Raw genomic sequence first — 19,362 nt, 5'->3', positions numbered from 1 at the left:
TTCATCGCACCCGTCCTTGCCATGCTCCACTGTTTCCACTGACTTCAAGTTCCTCACCTACGAATCACCTCATACTCTCACTCCTCCCTACCTCTGTGACCTTTTTCCAGCCTCATTCTTCTGCTCATCCCTCAGCTCAGCAAACCTGAACCTGCTGCATATCCCCTCCGTCCCACTATGTGTGGGCGAGCCATACAGCCCCTATCTTCTAGAACTCCCTTCCTTGAACCCTTCCATTTCTGTGTCTTCAGAGGACATCTAAAAGCCTACATCATCTTCTGTGTCTATGGTCACTCCTCTCCTCCCTACTCACTTCAGCATTTTGTCTCTATAAAGACAATCTGTTTCACCATCGCCGGCCGCACCTTCAGCCACTGTCCCCAGAACTCTGGAACACTCTCCCTAAATCCTTCTGCCTTGCACCCTCCTTCCCCGTCTTCAGGCCCGCCTGAAGACCTTTCTCTTCGACCGTGCTTCCAGACACACTGTCCCACCCCCCCACTGGCTTGGCATTGTGCTCCGCCGCTTTCAAGCGCTCTGAGACATTAGGGGCGCAATGTAAATGCAAGTTGTTGTTGTTGTTGACCCAACTGTGCAGCGCCTTGGGACGTCCTCCTGACGTGAAAGGCGCTTTATAAATGGAATCTTGTTGTTGTTGTTGTCATTGTTGTTGTTGCAAAGATCTCTTGAGATGCTATTCTATTTACCAAGTATCTAATTAATTCCCTATTGAACAAATTTACAGACTTTGCCTCAAATGTGGTTTGTGGCAGAGAATGCCCCATTCTGACCACGCTCTGGCTAAAGAGATGTTCTCTCACTGTCCCTTTAAGCTTTTTACCGCGATTGGACATTTCTTCAACAGCCGGAGATTAGCTGCCAGATACCCGTCTAATCTTGAGGTTTTCTCACTTTGTTTAGGGAAACAGCACCAAAGAATACTTCCTCCAAAGACTGCTGCAGAGTACGGAACGCTACTTTTACCTTGTTGCTTTTAATTTCTATCTTCACGAACAGGTAAGTATATCCTGAGTGCGTGCATCTGTGGCCATCCTTGTCATGTCTCAAGTGTGTGACGTGTTGCTTGGGGTGTGTTTTACGTGGTGTCAACTTGACTCATTTGGTAGCCTCTCGCCTCTGGGCCAGAAGTTGTGGGTTTGAGTCCCAGATCTGGTCTTTGAGCTCACAGTCTAGGCCAAGGGTCTTCAACCGGTCGATCGCTGCTAGGAAGGAGTGATAGAACTGCGTAATGATATTATTAGAAAGGGAAAGAGAGTTACCACCAGTGTCCTGGCCAATAGATCCTCCAGATAAATTAGGCATTCAATTCAATGCTGTTTGTGGGACATTGCTGTGTGCAAATTGGCTGCCATATTCGTTCATGAAAACAGCCACTATAGTTGATGGCAATTTTCTTTGAGACGTTTTAATGTTATAGAAGTCACATCAAATGCAAGGATTCATTTTTATATTAATATTATTAACATAATATTAGAGCACATTCATACATTGCACGTTCAGTCCAACTGGTCTCCAAGTTGAAAGAAAATCCTTTAGTATTCGTAACAATAATCCTTGCACTTGGCGTAAGCTCCTTATCACAGCGTGAACTTGTCAAACCATTTTTCATTCCACTTACTATAAAGTATAATGTATAGTATTTGGAAGGTGAACGTGGCCTAATTTGGCACAGCAATGTCCCACAAACAACTGTGAACCAATTTGAGTAGTCGAAGGCGGTGTCTTGGTGGCTTATCCCATACCCTTCAATCAGATGTTTCCCACCCCTTCATAGTTGTCTCGTTCCCACTTGAATTTGCTAATAGGCAGTCTGCCTCCCCGGGGCCTCAGTGTTTCGACAATAAACCCATCAACGTCAAGACACAATACTGTCTTATTGGGTGAGTTATAAAGCTGCTTGGAAGTGAAGTTTTCCATTGTGTGCTATGATTATAAAAGCCACAGAACTGGATTTAGAATATCTGGCACGCAGCTGAGACAGAGCTCACCAGCTTCCAGCGAAAGCTATTTTAAAGCACTCAGCTTGAACCACTAGCTAGGGATGTGCAGGCTGCTATTTTTAGTCCTGCTTTTCATGTTAAAATGTTTCTGTGATTCAGTAAGTGGATGGTTGATTTGAAGTGGACCTCGCTTTGCTTTGTAGCAGCCTTCCCGCTCTGTGCTTGTTGCCCATACTTGCACCTTGATAAACAGCGTCTCAGAGAGGACCTTTGCGGAGACACAAAAGATTTTTAAGTAGGATTGAGAAAGTAAACCCGGATCAGTCATAGAATTTTACAGCACAGAAGGAAGCGGGAAGGCTGCTACAAAAGAAGCGAGGTCCACTTCAAATCAACCATCCACTTACTGAATCACAGAAACATTTTAAGATGAAAAACATCGTGCCTGTGCCTGCTCTTTGAAGAGCTAAAAAAAAAATTACTAAAAATGTGGTCACTCCATCCAAGACTCTTTTGGATCACTGCTGTCCGCAATTGGCTGGCGCGTTTTGTTTGCAAACTACACGGTCAGTTTACGTTGCACAATATTTTGTGAAGCACTTTGAAACGTCTCAACAGCGTAATAAAGTGCAATATCAAATGCAAGGATTATTATTATCCAATTGGTCCCACTCCCCAGAGGGCGATCGAGAAACAGAAAAGGGTTACCACACCATCGAGACGTCTCAAAGAGCTTCACAGAATATACTGTAAAGTGAATTGACTACTAATGGGTATTATTATTCACTATAAATAACTTGGTTAATATTATTGTTAATTTCATTGTAATTAACTTTCTTAATGGGCCAAAGTGTCTTCATCCCAAACCTCTCTTGTGACCCTATGTGTTTGTTGGCTTGCAGTACCCACTGGCCTTCCCACTTAACTTCAGTCGATGGATCTGCAGGCACCCCTGGATGTATAGGATCTTAGCTTGCATGAATACCTCAGAGCTAACAGCCTCAGCTGATCTGGTGACCAGAGGAATCAGAGTATTGGTGAGTTGCAACTTGACACAGAAAACGCATCCAACTTGGAACGAATCGTAACTTGTAGATTGTGCTTATTTGACTTGCTTTGGCTTCACTCCGCCATCGGCGGCCGTGCTTTCAGCCACCACGCCCCTAAGCTTTGGAACTCTCTTCCCCCAATCCCCAGGGACTATCATCATTCCTCTCTATCAAGAGGTGTTGCTCTCCCCTCTGAAATGTCGTCCAATTTTATTTTGGTCAGCTGGGTGTCTAATAAGCTCAGAAACACTTTGCCATGATTAAGAGTATCCAAACCAAACTGGTGTAAGTTCCACTTATTCAGATGAAAATATTTCTTCTGGAAGAGAGACATACCCGGCTCGTTTAATCCTGGATTGTGTAAAACCCAGGTCTGTAAGAGCCAAGACTTGAGGACCACCCCAGAGCGGTTTCAGGGGTTAACTGCTGAAACATTCTGTATTTGAAACCTGAGGTGCACAAATGGTCTACATTGGACTCTCTGCCAGGGAGACTGATCACAGAGTGGAAATTTCTCATGGTCTCGGGCTTAAGACCATCATCTTTCAGTTTCAGGTTGTTCAGTTGGGAGCTACACTTGTGATGCCTTCCTTACTTCCTTCCCCCACCCTTTGGAACTCCTTCCCACAGTCCCTTTGCCTCGTCCCCTCCTTTGCCTCCTTTAAGGCCTGTCTGAAGACCTTTCTCTTTGACTGCGCCTTCAGTCATCCTTCTACCCCCACCCTCCATGCCCTCCACCCCTCCTGATCCCAACCCCCCAACTCGGGTGCGAATCCCTGACTGTCCAGCGCTTTGGGATGTCCTCCCGATGTGAAAGGCACTAATCTGTTGTTGTTATTCACTTTAAAGGTCGGGTGACCAATGAGAAGGATGTATGTGATATGGCTTCCTATTCAATTCTTTTTTTGTGTGAATGTAACCGCCCGTTACTCTCTTGTCCTCACTGAGCAGACAGCAGACGATGGTTCCACGCCTGACGTGCTCAGCACAGTTAAAGAGATGAAAGTGGCCAATTTCAGGAGGGTTCCGAAGATGCCAATCTATGGGATGGCACAACCAAGTTCCGAGGTAATCATGCCCCTTGCTTTTGCTATACCATAGCAGCTTATCACATTATCGAAACAGCTCCATGATTTCGCAGAATTTACTGTAAAGTGTAATGACTGGATTTGTAGGAGAATGAGGGAGCCGATGTTAAACACAGCCAAGTCCCACATAATGCCATGAAGTGAACGGACATTATTTTAAATCTGGGTGAGTGTTGGCCGAGACACTGAGAGAAACGCTTTTCGAAAAGCGCCGTGGGATTTTTAACATCCACCTGAACTGGCAGAAGGGAGCTCAGTTTAATGTCTCATCCGAAGGACGGCACCTCTGGACAATGCGGTGCTCGCCCAATATTGCACGGGATTGTCAGACTGGAGTATGAGCTCAAAGTAGGGAACGTGGGGGCTTGAATTCACAACCTTCTGATCTGGGCTGAAATGTAGGCTTAGCTGCTGAAGTGTAAAGCTCCTTGTAGTTTTAAATTAAAATTGAACTTGCATTAAAAATCAGATACTTCGGGTGACGCTGTGTAAGGATTCTATTGTGGAAGTGTTCACCCAGCTCTAGTGAGTGTGGGCATGTTTCGTTGCACAAACGTTATTGCAACCAATAAATTGTAATGTAATGCTGACGGTGATCTTTTTTATGATGGTTTTCCACAGGCCTGTGGGAACGTCCTGACCTACCTGACGGATGAGAAGAGGAAACATTCCAGCGTCCTATGGGTTAACCTGCGGGACGAAGTGGTGGTGGAAGGCAATGGCCAAGTGTACACCCTGCGGGAACCCATCAACTTGGAGCAGCCCATTGCTGTGCCGTCAGAACTACCAGAGCAACTGGAGGTGAGTGCAACACACTGAGGCGCTCTAGATGACATCCCATTCCCTTCTGGGATTCCAACTATTTCCCTACAAAACACAGTCACTATACATGACTGTAATCACCTGAGAAGTGTCTTGAGTCGTGTCCTGTTGCATAGATTTGTTACAACACGGAAACAGGACTTCGGCCCAACCAGTCCGTGCCAGTGTTTATATTTCACCGCTCTCCTGTCTGTTCCTTTCTCCCTCGTGTATGCATCATGTTTCATGTTCTGCTTCAACCACAACTTCCGGCAACGAGTTTCACATTCTCTCCACCCTCTATATAAAGAACTAAACTCTCTTTTAGATGTGTTAATGGCTACTTCATATTTAGGCTCCATTGTTATAGTCTTATGTGACTCCATTGATATAGCACCTTATGTTGTGCAGATGGCTCAAAGTGCTTCACCGAATTATGCTTGCATTTCTAGACAGATGCCAGGGAAGTATTTCTTTACCCAGAGCATAATTATTGACAGGGACAGGTTGGTTTAGGCCAGGACGCTGGGCTCATTTATCCTTGGAATCGCACAGTCTAAGCAGACACTTCAATGCAGTGCTGGGGGTGTGTTGCATTGTTGAAGGTGCCGTCCTTTCGACGAAACCAAGGTCCCATCTGCCTGTTTAGGTGGATGTTAACGATCTATTCAAAAAGTGAAGGGAGTTTCACCCAGTGTCCTGGCCAACAATCCCCCAAATAAAAAGTTGGTCACTCACTCGATGACTGTTTTTGGGACATTGCTGTGCGCAGCTGGCTGCTTTGTTTCGCCCACAAAATACACAAGCAATCCATTTTACAGTATATCCTGTGAAGTGCTTTGAGACACCTCAATAATGTGATAAGGCGCTATATCAAATGAAAGAATTATTATGCAGTGATCGATGGACCTTAGGATGGAATAAAATGGGCTGAGAGCTTTCCTCATCTGAACCCCTCTTCTGATCTAATAATAATCCTTGCATTTGCATTATGTCGTCTGTGTGTGTATATATATATATATGATATTATTATAAACAATACACATTTGTATTTGGTGATCTGTGTGTATATTATAGATAACACGTATTTATTTCCTCTTTGAAAGAAACTAGAATCTAACCTTAAAACAGAGATGCTGAACTCGCAGAAATGGCTTGAAGTTTGCCTGGATCAGGAGAAGAAGATGAAACTGTTCAAGAACTGCCTGACCATGCAGGAGATGTTCAACCAGCACAAGAGCTCACACCAAGGCCTGCTCTACAGGCGCATTCCCATCTTTGACTGCTGCGCTCCCAGGGAGCAGGTAAGAAATGGAAGCAGCAGAAGCTTTTATGACTGAGTGTCTTGACACATGCGGAAACCCATCACCGTGTTTAAGAGTATCCAAACCAAACTGAGAATTCCATGCATCCCACCTACACATGGAAATTTCAGAGATAGATTGTTGGAATGTGCACTCTCTCCTTGGAGGGACACTATTCCTGTTTGTCCAGCTAGGATCAGCCTACCCCTTAGGACTTTGGCTTGCATGATTAATGTAACCTGTACAAATAATGTATCGCCATGCAATCCAGTAAGTGGCCATTATTCACGTGTGATCTTTGGCAGAAGGTGATAATAATAACTATAACAATTGATATAGTGCCCTATCACGTCGGCGAGAGCTTCAAAGCGCTTCACAGGATACACTGTAAAGTGGGGTGACTGTGTATTTTGTGGGTGAAACACGGCAGCCAGTTTGCCCACAGCAATGTTCCACAAACCGCCATGGAGTGGAGTGACCAATTTGATTTCGGGGATTTGTTGGCCAGGACACCGGGAGAGAGAAACTTCCTTCTCTATTTGAATAGTGCCATGGGATCTTTAACGACAGGCAGATAGGTTTAACGTCTTATCTGAAGGACGGAATGACAGGGCTCCTACACAGTGAGGGGATATTCCAGACTATTCTGAACCACCTCCTGCTAGGTTTGCTGGACAAGAAGCGTGAGCTCCTTCCCAGCCCAGGGTCGCTGATCCTGTGACCTTTCACTCGTTTGGTTCAGTGTGACACGGGAGCTCTTTTTACCTTCATCAAATACAATCATCAAACCTGCTCTCCAGAGAGCACCGGCTTACACTTTGGGTATTGTTCCAACAACAATTGGCACTTTCCTTTAGATCGCCTCAGAATGCTTGACAGAGACAGCGTTAGAGGTGGAGGGGACATAAAGCAGGCCTGAGTTTGTAGAGCAGAGGGAGTGGGCGAGGGAATGGGACCGCAGGAGATCGCAGAGTTACAGCACTGGCGTATGTTAGTGTACGCCTCCACCGGTGTCCAGACCCCAGGCTCTAATCTCCTGTGCAACGGGATGCTTAATTGTGTCATTAATAAACCCTGTAATTGTCCGGGAGAGTTGTTGTTTAGCATCGACTTTGCTGGAGCAGCGAGTGAGCCTGCAAAGTGTCCCCTGCACATCGTCAACACGGGAACCGTGGGCTGTGGTTCAGATGCTCCTCCCTATTCTGTGTTCAATTAACTTGTGGTGTCTCACCACTGTCTGGCTAGTTAGAACATTCGCCCCACACGGCAGTGCGGTGAAAGTATTTAGGATTCATAAGAAATCAATACATGGAAGACTTGATGATCCAGCTCTACTGTTCATTCCACTCTGAAACCTTGGCTGAGATTGACACACAATAGTTCCCTCTCGTGGTGCCCTGAGATATTACAAGCAACACCGTGCAGCATTTAAACCTCCTGCTTATTTGATTATAACAACAATGATAGTCCCTGCATTTGATATAGCACCGTATCATGTCGTTGAGAGTCTCTAAGCGCTTTACAGAATATACTGTAAATTGGAGTGACTTTATTTTAGTGGGTGAAATGTAGCAGCCAGTCGCACTCAGCAGTGTCTCACAAACAGCCATCGAGCGAGTGACCCCATTTTTATTTTGGGGGATTGTTGGCCAGGATACTGGCGGGTTATAGGCTATAATAATAATTCTTGACTATAGACTAATAATAATAATTCTTGCATTTGATATATGGCCTTTTATGTCAGGAGGACGTCTCAAAGTGTTTCAGTGTATTGTGTGTCAAATCAATGCACTTAATGTGAACCTTATGTCTGAAGTCCTTGTTATTTCTCTCTGTCTCTTGCCCCCTATTCCCCCTGCTTCCCTCCCCCCCTCAGGACTTTGATAAGCTGATGAAAGCCATGAAGAGTATTTTGGCTGAGGATTCTCGTTCTGCGTTTGTGTTTAATTGTCACAACGGAAAAGAAAGGACCACGATGGCCATGGTGATATCGGTGCTTTTTCTCTGGCATTTCCACGTGGGTACATTCCTTCTGCTTTAGACAGAAGGATTTTAATGCAATATTTCTTGTGTGTGCATCGATTAACTCATTTGCTATGATATTGATGATGAGAGAGAGCAGATATTCTCACACAGAGAATGAGAGGGAGAGACTGAAAGGCATGTGCTTGTGTGTGTGTATATATCTCAGACTTGTGTGTGTATTTATATTATACATACGTGGGTACAGGGTATCCACAAAGTCCCGTTACCTCCATGTTTTTTTCCTTTCCTCCCCATCCCACCAGAGTGCACTAGTGACCAAACCAACGACTAAAAACATGTGGAAGAATGATGATGATTGTATTTAGAAGTACTTCATTGTATTCAGTACAAGTGATTAACCGTTATTTAGACAGCCAGAGGATCAGTGTGAGTGTGAGCGCCATCGTTTTCATGGCAGTTAATGATCCGTCGCCACATTCGATGCAATATCTTCCGTAACATGATGGATTGACGGAAGAGAAATGAATCTCTGACGGCTTATTTCAGCTCCTTCGTATCACGTCGCCGAGAGACTCAAAGCGCTTCACAGAATATACTTTAAAGTAAATTGACTGTGTATTTTTGTGGGCGAAACGCGGCAGCTAATTGCGCAAAGTAATGTCCGACAACAGTCGTTCATTGAGCTGTTGTACTCAGTGAGTTATTGACAACCAGCTGCTCCCATCGCCGTGTGAGCCTTGCACTGTGACCGCACCCACATACACAACCTTGTCTTTATTCCAGGGTATTCCTGAGGTTTGTGAGGACGAGCTGGTGAGCGTGCCTGACGCCAAGTATACAAAGGGGGAGTTTGAGGTACGTAGAGCAGAAGAAATCGGGCGCTGGAACAGGGGCACCTTTTTAAACCACGGCGTCAATAGTTTCCCACAGAGTGCCAGCATGCTCTGTGGCAACAAATCCATTCACCCTTCTCAGTGCTGCCGTCGACACACAAGTGGCTTTGAACGACTGTCTGCTCACTGAATTCAGTGTCTCTCTGGTTAATTGTGGTGCTGTAGATCCTCTGTGCCTGGCTGGGCGGGCGAGCGGGCATGTGTGAGGGGGCAGGGAGTGAGGAGAAGAGGAAGGATAGAGGATTCTTTAAAAGTGACAGAATCAGTACGGACAGAGCTTGCTCAGCAAACATCACTTTGCCTTGTCCAGTGATTGAGAGACATGAGATGTGCCGCATTTGGAATGGGAGCGATGTAACAACATTGGGTCAGACACCAAGCCATGCTCAGTTATTTCAAGCCCATACTGCGCAATGTCAGATGGCCTCAAGCTCACTACAGGTTCCTCTGACGGGATTTGTTACCTTAAACAGGGGACTTTCATTATAATAATCCTTGCATTTGATATGGCCCCTTTCACGGCCACGAGAGGTCTCCAAGCGCTTCACAGAATAATGGTTCAGATTAGTACTGCTGCTGCCTATATTTTCTTGTGAGACTCCTCTTTGGGATACAGGAAAGGTCTAATTTATGGTGCATCTTATCGTGATTCATTATCCAAGCAATTGATTTGCACCCAATGAAGACTCCCTTCAGAAACCCTTTCAGATGTACATCACTCTGACCTGTTGCGACTCTGCTTTGATCTGACCTTCTTCCGGAGTCCAGTTTCCCATGGTGGTCACTAGTCTACACCATCCCTGCAAACACACAGCTCTGTGCTAGTCACTGCAGGTAAATTGTAATATTATCAGAAGGACGTGACATTGGCTTTCCTCAAGGGAAGAAAGGGGAATTCTCAGACCTTTTCTTTTAATTGACAATCCAAGGCTTGAAATTTGCAGAACCCCTCTGAGGTTAAAGAGACCAGCAGAAACTTTGAGGCGCTGAATAAAGGCAATTTGTTGTTGTTCAACACTTACTTTTGGCAAGGCTTGTGCCAGCCTGGCGCTGTGGTCGCGCTCTCGCCTCTTGAGTCAGAAAGTTGTGTGTTCAAGCCCCCCGTCACGACTTGGAATCACACAGTTTAAGCTGACCCTCAATGCAGTGTGCAGCAATGTCGGAGATGCCGTCCTTCAGCTGAGAAGTTTCAAAAAGAGAAGGGGGTTTCTCTCCTTGGGTATCCCGGCCAACAAGCCCTCAAATAAAATTGGTCACTCCCGTGGCTGTTTGTGGGACATTTCTGTGCTCAACTCACTGCTGCATTTCGCTCACAAAATGCACAGTCAATCCACTTTACAGCATGTCCTATGAAGCGCTTTGATCAGTCTCAATGACGTGATGAGGCGCTATAGCAAATGCAAGGATTATTATTGTTACTTAAGCAGCACAGAATGCCCGTGTTGATGTCAGGAACCTTGTTGCCCGCAGGTTGTGATGGAGCTGGTCCGACTGCTGCCAGACGGCCATCGAATGAAGAAGGAGGTTGACATGGCGTTGGACTCTGTGAGCGAAACCATGACCCCCCTGCATTACCACCTCCGCGAAATCATCATCTGCACTTACCGACAGGTGAGTCCTGGCCAGGACAATGCACATGAGCTCTGACACTGAAACCAGCCCAGTGTAGCATGAATAATGTATTTCACCCTTTCAAATTGGTTTTGAATGCTTACTGTTAAGGAGAGGTGGGATGTATATGCTTTGTGCGGCACTAAATGTTCATTATTCATCATTTTGAACATCACGGTCTTTTATGAGACTGCGCGATGGGGGGAACTATTGGTCAGAGTAGAAGCAGAGTGAAGCGCACGTCACACGATGTGTGGTGAGCAGAGCCATTCTTACCTTCGAGTCAGAAGGCTATGGATTCAATCCCAAGTCAGGACTTTGAACCCATGTAGTCTAAGCTGACATTCCAGTGCGGAATGTAGGGGAGCAATACATTGTCGGAGGTGCCATCCTTTGGATGAGACGTTAAACCGAGGTCCCGTTCAGGTAGACGTCACGGACCCCATGGCAGTATTCGTAAAGAGATTGGAATTTCTCTCGGTGTCCTGGTCAACAAATAAAATTGATCATTCACTCCATTGCTATTTGTGGGACGTTGCTGTGTGCTAATTGGCTAGTGCGTTAGCCTACAGTCACTGCACATCACAGTAAATTCTGTGAAGCGCTTTGAGACGTTCTTCCGACACGAAAGGCAAATGGAAAGATTAAGTCGGATTTGAACGTTGGGGGGGCCGGGGGGAAAATTCTGCAGACTGGGTCTAATGTTGCATTTGACCAGTAGGGGGCAAACCTGCTCTGATACTTGGATCACTTCTTGTCAAATTGGAACTGCAGGCAATAAAAGGAATGGATGCAGCCAAAATCAACTCTTCTCCCGAGCGCAACAGGGAGACTAGACTGCCGTTTTTACCCCTGTAGTGTTTTATTGGAACTTATGCTTCCAACAGCTTCCAACCAGCAGAATGTACGCTTGTTAAAGTTTTGATGCCTTTTTGTTGAAAGTTGGGTCCATTCCCTCCCACGTTAATAATAATAATAATCCTTACATTTGATATAGTGCCTTATCACGCTGTTGAGACGTCTCAAATTGCTTCAGAGTATACACTGTAAAGTGAATTGACTGTACAGTTTGTGGGCGAAAACGCAGCACATGAACAGAAAGCATGAAATAATGACCAACCTCCAGGTTGATCATTATCATTCGTGTCACGCCCTGTGCAGGTTGCTCAGGAAGCACCAATGAAGAACGTCGCTTTCTGAAGCCTGTGACTTCCTGCATAGGAAGCGTTGGCCAAGATACCAGGAGAAACTCCCTTCTCTTTTCCAATAGTATTACGGAATCGTTTAATGGGGAATCTCAGTTTAACATCACACCTACCTGTCAAGTCATTCCAATGTGCCCTAGATAGCCTTGTCGGAGCTGTTTTACTTGTTTGCTGTTACAAGCTGACAGATGTTCTCCCCATTCACTCGAAGCCAAACTTTCAGGTTAAGAGTTTCTGCTGTGCAATTGACGTTAAGTGCACATGCAATTTATAATGTACCAGGTCAGACTGATCTTTGGGGAGGGAAAAAATGGGAAAGATGGAGGAGGTGCAGCATTAAACCAAGTCTACTGTCAGATTAGTGTCTGCTTTGTTACAGATGACTGTTTTATGGTGTATTTTCATTTGGTCAGCTGGTGTATGATGCATGCGGAAACCCATCATCATGCTTAATAGTATCCAGACCAAACTGAGATTTCCATGCAACCCAGCTACACATGGAAATTCTAGAGATAGGTTGTTGGAATTGAATGCGCACTCTCTCCCTGGAGGGACACATCCTGCTTACCTAATTCCAGAAAGTATTAGGCGCAGGTTGCCAAGAGCCATGGTTTCGGGACCTCATAGTGTGCGTTGGGGTAACTGCTGGAATGTAACCAGCTAAAACCATGTAGCTTGCCATTGACATCGCTGCCTGGCAAGCTTTCCTGATGCTTGTCCAGCTAGGACCACCCTACCTGTTAGAGCTTCGGCTTGCAGGGTTAACAGGGTCTGTTTTACGTGTATGTATTTGTGAGGCCCAGATTATGGTGATGTTATTTTTTGATGTCTGGTTGATGTTCATGTAAGTTGGTCTTATTTTGCTGGTTGATGTTCATGTAAGTTGGTCTTTACATCAATATCAGAGTGTTCACAAATTGTCCAGTGAATATATTTAGCTACAATGTTATGTCAATACAGATTCCCTGATTGTGCTGGACATGATGGCAATGTTTCAGGTGCTTGATGGGTTAGTCAGCATTTTGAATCAATGTTTCTCTTTAAGATCTTATTTTGATAATAGCTTGGTCTTGTGCTGATGTTATGAGAGCCTTATGCTTCAGCTCTCAGATTCCCATTAGTCAACCAGTTATAGCTTTGGTGTATTCAGTGTATTTATATTATTAATAAATAGTAATATAAATAAATAATAGACTGTGTGTCAGCCTGATGCAGTGGTAGCACTCTTGCCTCTGAGCCAGAAGGTTGTGAGTTCAAATCGTGCATCAGGACTTGAACTCACGTAATTTACGCTGACACTCCAATGCACTGCTGGGGGGGTGCAGGGTGCTGCATTGTCGGAGGTGACGTCTTTCAGATGAGGCATTAAACTGCGAGTTCCCGTTGCCTATTACGGTGATCAGTCTCACGGCACTATTGGAAAAGAGAAGGCAGTTTATCCTGGAGTCCTGGCCAACAATCCCTCAAAAAATAAAATTGCTCGTTCATTTCATGGCTGTTTTGTAGGACATTGCTGTGCACAATTGTGTCGCCGTGTTTGCTACATATACACAGTCATTCCATTTCACAGTAATTCCTGTGAAGCACTTTGAGACGTCATTCCAACATGATCAGGCACTCTACCAAATGCAAGGATGATAATTATTATTCTCCGGAGTCGTACATCAACACTGCAGCTTAAGGCCCTGTCTGGTGTCTCCCATCCTCCCCTGAAGGGGCCGCCTTGTGCTGCAATGATGTCCCTCTGCTTGTTCTTCATGAGAGAAGCTAGACAGTGAGAGTTTGCAGATTAGTCACTCCTGCAGGGACTCGGCAATGAACTCAATCCTTTAATTTCCGCATCAGAAGCCCAAATTTCCTCATGATCTTATTCTTGTTAACTTCAGTCTTCCTCTGGTGTGGGGTAGTGGTGGGGGATTGGTGGCTGAACTCGCTCCAAGTTGACCTGCTTGCTACGAAATGTCAGAAGGGCTTTGACCCTCTTGGCTAGTCTCGGTTGCCGAGCCAGGTGGCTACACATTACTCCATGGCACTGCTGATGACAGACTGTCCAGCCTGGCTTGTCATCAGGCCCTGGAAGGGCAGGCAGTTGCTCCAAAGCACATACGATCGATTCTTGCTTAGTTTTCAGCGGGTGTTGGGGCTGAGAATGCAGCTGTTTTGATGCGAGCAGCTGCTTGAGAATGCAATGGAATGAAGTAGCCCGATGATGGAGATGTACGTCAGGGTCTATTACAGAACTCCTCATCGCTTTCTAATGAGGAAATTCACAATCCCTTATGGGAGGGTGCGGGGTGGTGGGGGCGGTGGAGGTGGGCGGACAGAGGTAGGAGGGGAAAGAGAAGTCGTGACAGGGAGGAAGATGAATTGACGTGTATAGTGCCCCTCTCTATTGCGTTTGCTTAGCAAAATCCTCCCTCTCCTATTCATTTGCTTGCATTACAGAACAGACAGGCTCTTATCTGTGTGTTCTTAGGGAGCATATTTCAACCAGTTTCAAGGCCAATCATAGCCATATGTGGCCCTTTAACCCCGTTGAATTACCTCAGGCTGAGGAACATTAATGGCACCCTGGGATACAATGAAGCTTTTTTCTGCAGTATTCCCTGACCTCTGCTCTGGGTGGGGTAAGGAGGGAGGGGGTGTGGGGAGGAATGTTTTTCCAAGCATTGCCCTTAGCAGGAAACATGGGCATTTGGGTGTTACCTCCAAACTGCACTGTTACTGTACAGAGCTGCGCGGGTTTCTGCCTTTTGTGTGGCTGAACTGTACGTGGCTCGGGAGGTGCAATGCCTCTGGTATTATGTGCATGAATCCTCGTATTTCTTGGAAGCAGATTGTGTTGATCCTCCAGCCAGTTCTGGCAGTGACGGTGCCAGCAGACAGACTTGCGCTCTTATTAAATAAGGGCAACCAATAATGGGGAAAGGTGTTTTTTCTCTCTCTCCCTCTCTCCCCTTCTCTCTCAATGTTTGATTTCCCTGTGCCATTCTGCACGGTGCCAAAGTAAATATTTACAGCAGGCGGGGAGCTCAGTGCTACAGTGGCTTCGCATTCAGTGTGAGCAGGTGAAAAGCGCTTGGCATCAAGGTATTAGTTTCTGTCTCTTTTCCCAGGAAACCCTGTTTATGGAGAGGCTGACCAGCAGGAGAAATGAAAGTGCTTCACTGTGGAATTAAAATATTGTACAATAGAATAACAATCCTTGCATTTGAGGTAGGGCCTTTAGTGTCAGTGTTTCACAGCCCTTCACAGGGAATTGCCATCTGCTGTAGTGACTGTGTATTTGTAGTCAGTCGGAGCAATCAATTTTACCACAACAATGTCCCACAAAGCAAAATCTGATCTGGGGGACTCTTTCTTTGAATAGTACCACAGGATCAAATGAAAGGATGATTATTATTATTCTCATTTATTATTACCTCCAACAATACTGTTGTTTGTTAAATGGGTTTATTGGCATAGGGAACTACGGTCTTTAATCGCTGCACAATCAATTTCACCATCTCAGACCTCAAGGCATTAGTTTCCGTCTGCCTGTTTCAGAATGCAGGCAACTGATCGCTTTGGGGAGACAGCTGTGACCAGTGCTGTGTGTATTATTGGACTGTCCTTGTTCCTCATCGATTGAGAAATATAAACTGTTTCAGTGGCCTGCAATCAGAACTTCTGAATACCTATCTTTAGAAAGTTGCGTGTATTCTTGGCGTAACATTTTCTTTGCTTAGTCTATCCTTTTACATGTCTGTGTGTGTCTTAACCACAAAACTTCCCCAAATATATAACCAACAATTGGGCTGGTCACAAAGGCAACTTGTTGATAACAAAATAGCTCTCTCTGTCCAGTTCTTCAGGTCTGAAATTTTACCTTCAGACCATATATTGTCTTTAGACTTTAAGATTGTGCAGAATTGTGGAAAATTCTTAAATTCCATCTTACTTTAGAAGTCAATTTTTTGCGGTTCTTATGTAAATACATTTGGTCACTGAATCCACAACTGTTTGTGGGACACTACTGCATGCAATTAGCTGTCACGTATTGCCTGCAAAATACACAGTCACAGTCGAAGAGGAAGGCCTTCAGATGCGACCTGAAGATGGTGAAGGAAGGGGCAAGGCGAAGAGATAGAGGAAGAGTGTTCCAGAGTTTCGGAGTTCTAGTGGCTGAAAGCACAGCCACCGATGGTGGAACGGAAGGCACGAGAGACAAGCAGGAGGCTGGAACCAGTCGAGCAGAGGCAGTGGGTAGTGGGTTGGGGAGTAAGCAGTTTGAAGACATAGGGAGGTCCTATGAATGAATAGATGATGCCTCAAAGCAGGAGAGTCAAAGCAAGCCTGCGATTGCCTCAGCAAAACATTTTCTTCTCTCGCTTTCTGCAGTAACTGTGTTGCTTATTTTTATTTGCGAAGCAAGGCCCCCAAACTGCAGAGCAGATGCCAAAACCAGAAACAAACCCATGCCAACTGCTGTGGGGCCCTCGATTCAGCTGGAAAATTATTTCAGCATTGCCTGTGCCCTTAAAAATAGTTGCTCCTGGCTTCACTAGCTGCAAAGTCAATGGTTTGAAGACCAAAGTATTGGAGGGACCTCATTGCATTGGGTGTTGTGCTGAATCCTTTTCATCATGCTAATAATAATAATCCTTGCATTTGATGTAGCGCCTTATCACATCATTGAAATTTCTCAAAGAGCTTCACAGAATAATCCACCAATCAATCGACTAACAACTGGGTTCCTACTTATTACTAGGAAAACAGAAACGTGTGTGTGGAGTAAGAAACCTTGCCTTACGTTTCACCCTGCCCGGGAATCGAGTGGTGATTTGGCCCATCGCACCTAAGCTGTTGCCAGGTTCTCCACTGGAGCTAACTGCTCTAACCGCCCTCACTTTCCCTGGAGCCTTTATATTTCTGTTGCTGAAATTGGTATCCAACTCCATTCGAAATGTTGTGGCCTCAGTAACAGTAGCTGTTTGAGCAAAGAATTCCACATTCTGGTAACCTTCCGCGTGAAAATGTTTCTTCAAGCCTCCGCTTATCTCTTCTGGTGACGTTCCCAAGTTTATGTTCTTTTGTTACTGAATTTCCAAACATCGGAACTCCTTTATTTATTGATTTCAGTCAAGCGCTTTGGCTCGCTACCTTGCGTGAGGGGCGCTATATAAATGCAAGTTATTTTTTTCAGTTTTAATTTGCATTTTTTAAAGAAAAAAAGATAGAGAGAGGAGCTTCCCCACTGCTCATCCAAAATATTCCATTCCAAATCCTGATGATGGGCTTGAACCCACAATCTTCTGACTCAGAGGCGAGAACACTACCTCTGTGCCAGACTGACGCACAAAAAACGTAACGCAGCGAGCAGGGTTTGAATCTACGTGGGGAGACCCCATTGGTTTTCAAGTCCAATACCTTAACCAACCTTAACCTCAGATTTTACAAACCAGAGGTTACAGGTGTGGATCCCAGTCTGTGTGCAGTTAGTTGATCAGCTATGGTCCCTGCTCCCGATCACTGCTCAGCGATCCTTTGGTGTATTTGCTGACGTGGGGTGAGGGCAGGGGTGGACCTGACAATTAAGGCAAGTATTAGCAGCCCAGTGAAGGTTATCACGATGTACAATGTTCTTGCCCTTGTGTTACCTCTGCCATGGCTTTCTGTGCATTTATTTGTCAGTATGATATCATTACGCTGTTAATGGAAGGCTCATTGATTAGATCCCAGTCTCCAGGCGCCGCAGATTGATTTTCAGAAGCTGCAAAGTCCATGTGACCAGGAAGCAGCTCCACAGAGATTTTGTTGCATTAACCAGTAGAACTCTGTCTATCAGTTAGACAACTCTGGCGCATTCATCCAGCTTGTTTGAATGCGTGAGACTGAACACGTACCTCGATAGTTCACCACTTTGGTAGAGATCTGCTCAGCTCTGGGGCCTGGGCTCCAGTCCAGAACAGACTGAATGGGAACCTTCATTGCTATTGTATTCCATACTTATCCATTCCACCCATTGCCCATCTTGAGTGATATAGTGCCTTCTCATCCGTCTGAACAGAGCCTGTCGCTGATTGCATCGTTCTTTCTCCTGAGCAAATGTTTGTGTGTCAGTTTGGTTCGTTGGTAGCGCTTTCACTTGCAGGTCAGAAGGTTGTGGGTTTAAGCACTGCAATGTCGGAGGTGCCGTCTTTCAAATGAGACGTGTCGGATTGCAGGCCTTAGGTTTTGGTCTACAGTTCTGTAATGAAGGCAATGTGGGACTCAGTGAATGCACAGTCAGCAAGCACTGGTACCCTTCAGATACCGAGGTTAGAGATTTTATGGAGTGTTCTTTTTTCGTGCTGTTTTATTACCGCAAACCGAATACCTACTGGCATTTTCAGAATTGGCAGAGCTGTGGGGGCGGTGGGGGGAGTGGTCTAAGTAGCAAATTCCTTTTTCATAATATCGAACGCTAGAAAAAATTATAGGTTTCATCTCTTACCAGAACAAAAATGTGTATTACAGTAATCTTTATTTGATGCACATTCTGCAATTTTTTTCTGCTGCGTGTTTATTCTGCTTTTCTCTGGTAACACTGATGTTCCACTCAACTTTCTGCAGCCAGTGCCTTTGCCCTGATTCACCCCACAGGAAATATTTACAAAGTCGTGTCAAAGCCGTTTAGATGGGGCATTTGTAAACCTGCTCTTATGGCTCATTGGGTAATGCCTGAGCTTTACAGACTCGAATGGGGGTACTGCAAGCTCCTTTGGAATAGTTTGTAAGGAAAATACGCTAGAGTTAAAACTCTTGAAGTCCAAACTTCTCATGGTCTTAGCCTTAAGACCATTAAGTAATAATAATATTTCTTATAAATTCTGTACCATCTTAAACGGTTATAATATAATAATAATCTTTGGATTTGATATAGCGTCTTATCACGTCATTGAGCGCTTCATATAATATATTGTAATGTGGATTGACTTTATTTTGTGGCTGAAATTCAGCAGCCAATTGCACACAGCAGTCTCCCACAAACAGTCTTGGATTGAATGACCACATTTTTTTTGTGGGATTATTCCCCACAGAAAGCGATCCACCAATCGACTAACATCCAGGTTCCTACTTAGTGCTAGGTAAGCAGAGGTATGTGGAGGAAGGAAATTTGCCTAAGGTTTCGCCCCATTCAGGAATCGAATATGGGTCCGAGGCAAGTGCGCTAAGCCAAACAGTTTCATAGAATATGCGGATTTGGAGTTTCTGATACTTATTTCCATTCCTTCTCTCCCTTCCGCCCCCACCCTCCCATCCCACCACAAACATCAACGGCTTTGAATCTTAGTTTCTTTGTGGTTTGGTTCCAGTGCAGCTGGGCGACAGTTTGCATGTTTGTTTAGGCTGAAGTTGGGTGATGTAAGTTGTTAATGATCTCACTGTGAATATTCCCAGTCCAGTTTGGGAGTGATGTGGCTTTGGATGTCCTTTTTGTTA

General features: G+C 45.1%; 1 protein-coding gene across 3 annotated transcripts in view; it reads left to right on the top strand.

Annotated features, from left to right (window-relative positions):
• Nucleotides 1–19,362, top strand: part of pald1a (phosphatase domain containing paladin 1a) — an 88,527-nt gene that overhangs the window by 27,506 nt on the left and 41,659 nt on the right. For all 3 annotated transcript variants that reach the window (XM_042336998.1, XM_007899593.2, XM_007899600.2), the window contains exons 11-18: nucleotides 922–1,017; nucleotides 2,864–2,998; nucleotides 3,962–4,078; nucleotides 4,720–4,899; nucleotides 6,006–6,203; nucleotides 8,080–8,220; nucleotides 8,973–9,044; nucleotides 10,553–10,693. In XM_042336998.1, coding sequence (XP_042192932.1) covers nucleotides 922–1,017; nucleotides 2,864–2,998; nucleotides 3,962–4,078; nucleotides 4,720–4,899; nucleotides 6,006–6,203; nucleotides 8,080–8,220; nucleotides 8,973–9,044; nucleotides 10,553–10,693 — 1,080 coding nt within the window. The remainder of the gene's footprint in view (nucleotides 1–921; nucleotides 1,018–2,863; nucleotides 2,999–3,961; nucleotides 4,079–4,719; nucleotides 4,900–6,005; nucleotides 6,204–8,079; nucleotides 8,221–8,972; nucleotides 9,045–10,552; nucleotides 10,694–19,362) is intronic.

Source organism: Callorhinchus milii, unplaced genomic scaffold (genome assembly GCF_018977255.1).
Source record: "Callorhinchus milii isolate IMCB2004 unplaced genomic scaffold, IMCB_Cmil_1.0 Scaffold7, whole genome shotgun sequence".
In the NCBI taxonomy this organism is placed as follows: Eukaryota; Metazoa; Chordata; class Chondrichthyes; order Chimaeriformes; family Callorhinchidae; genus Callorhinchus; species Callorhinchus milii.
This window is presented reverse-complemented; position numbering and strand designations above follow the sequence as displayed.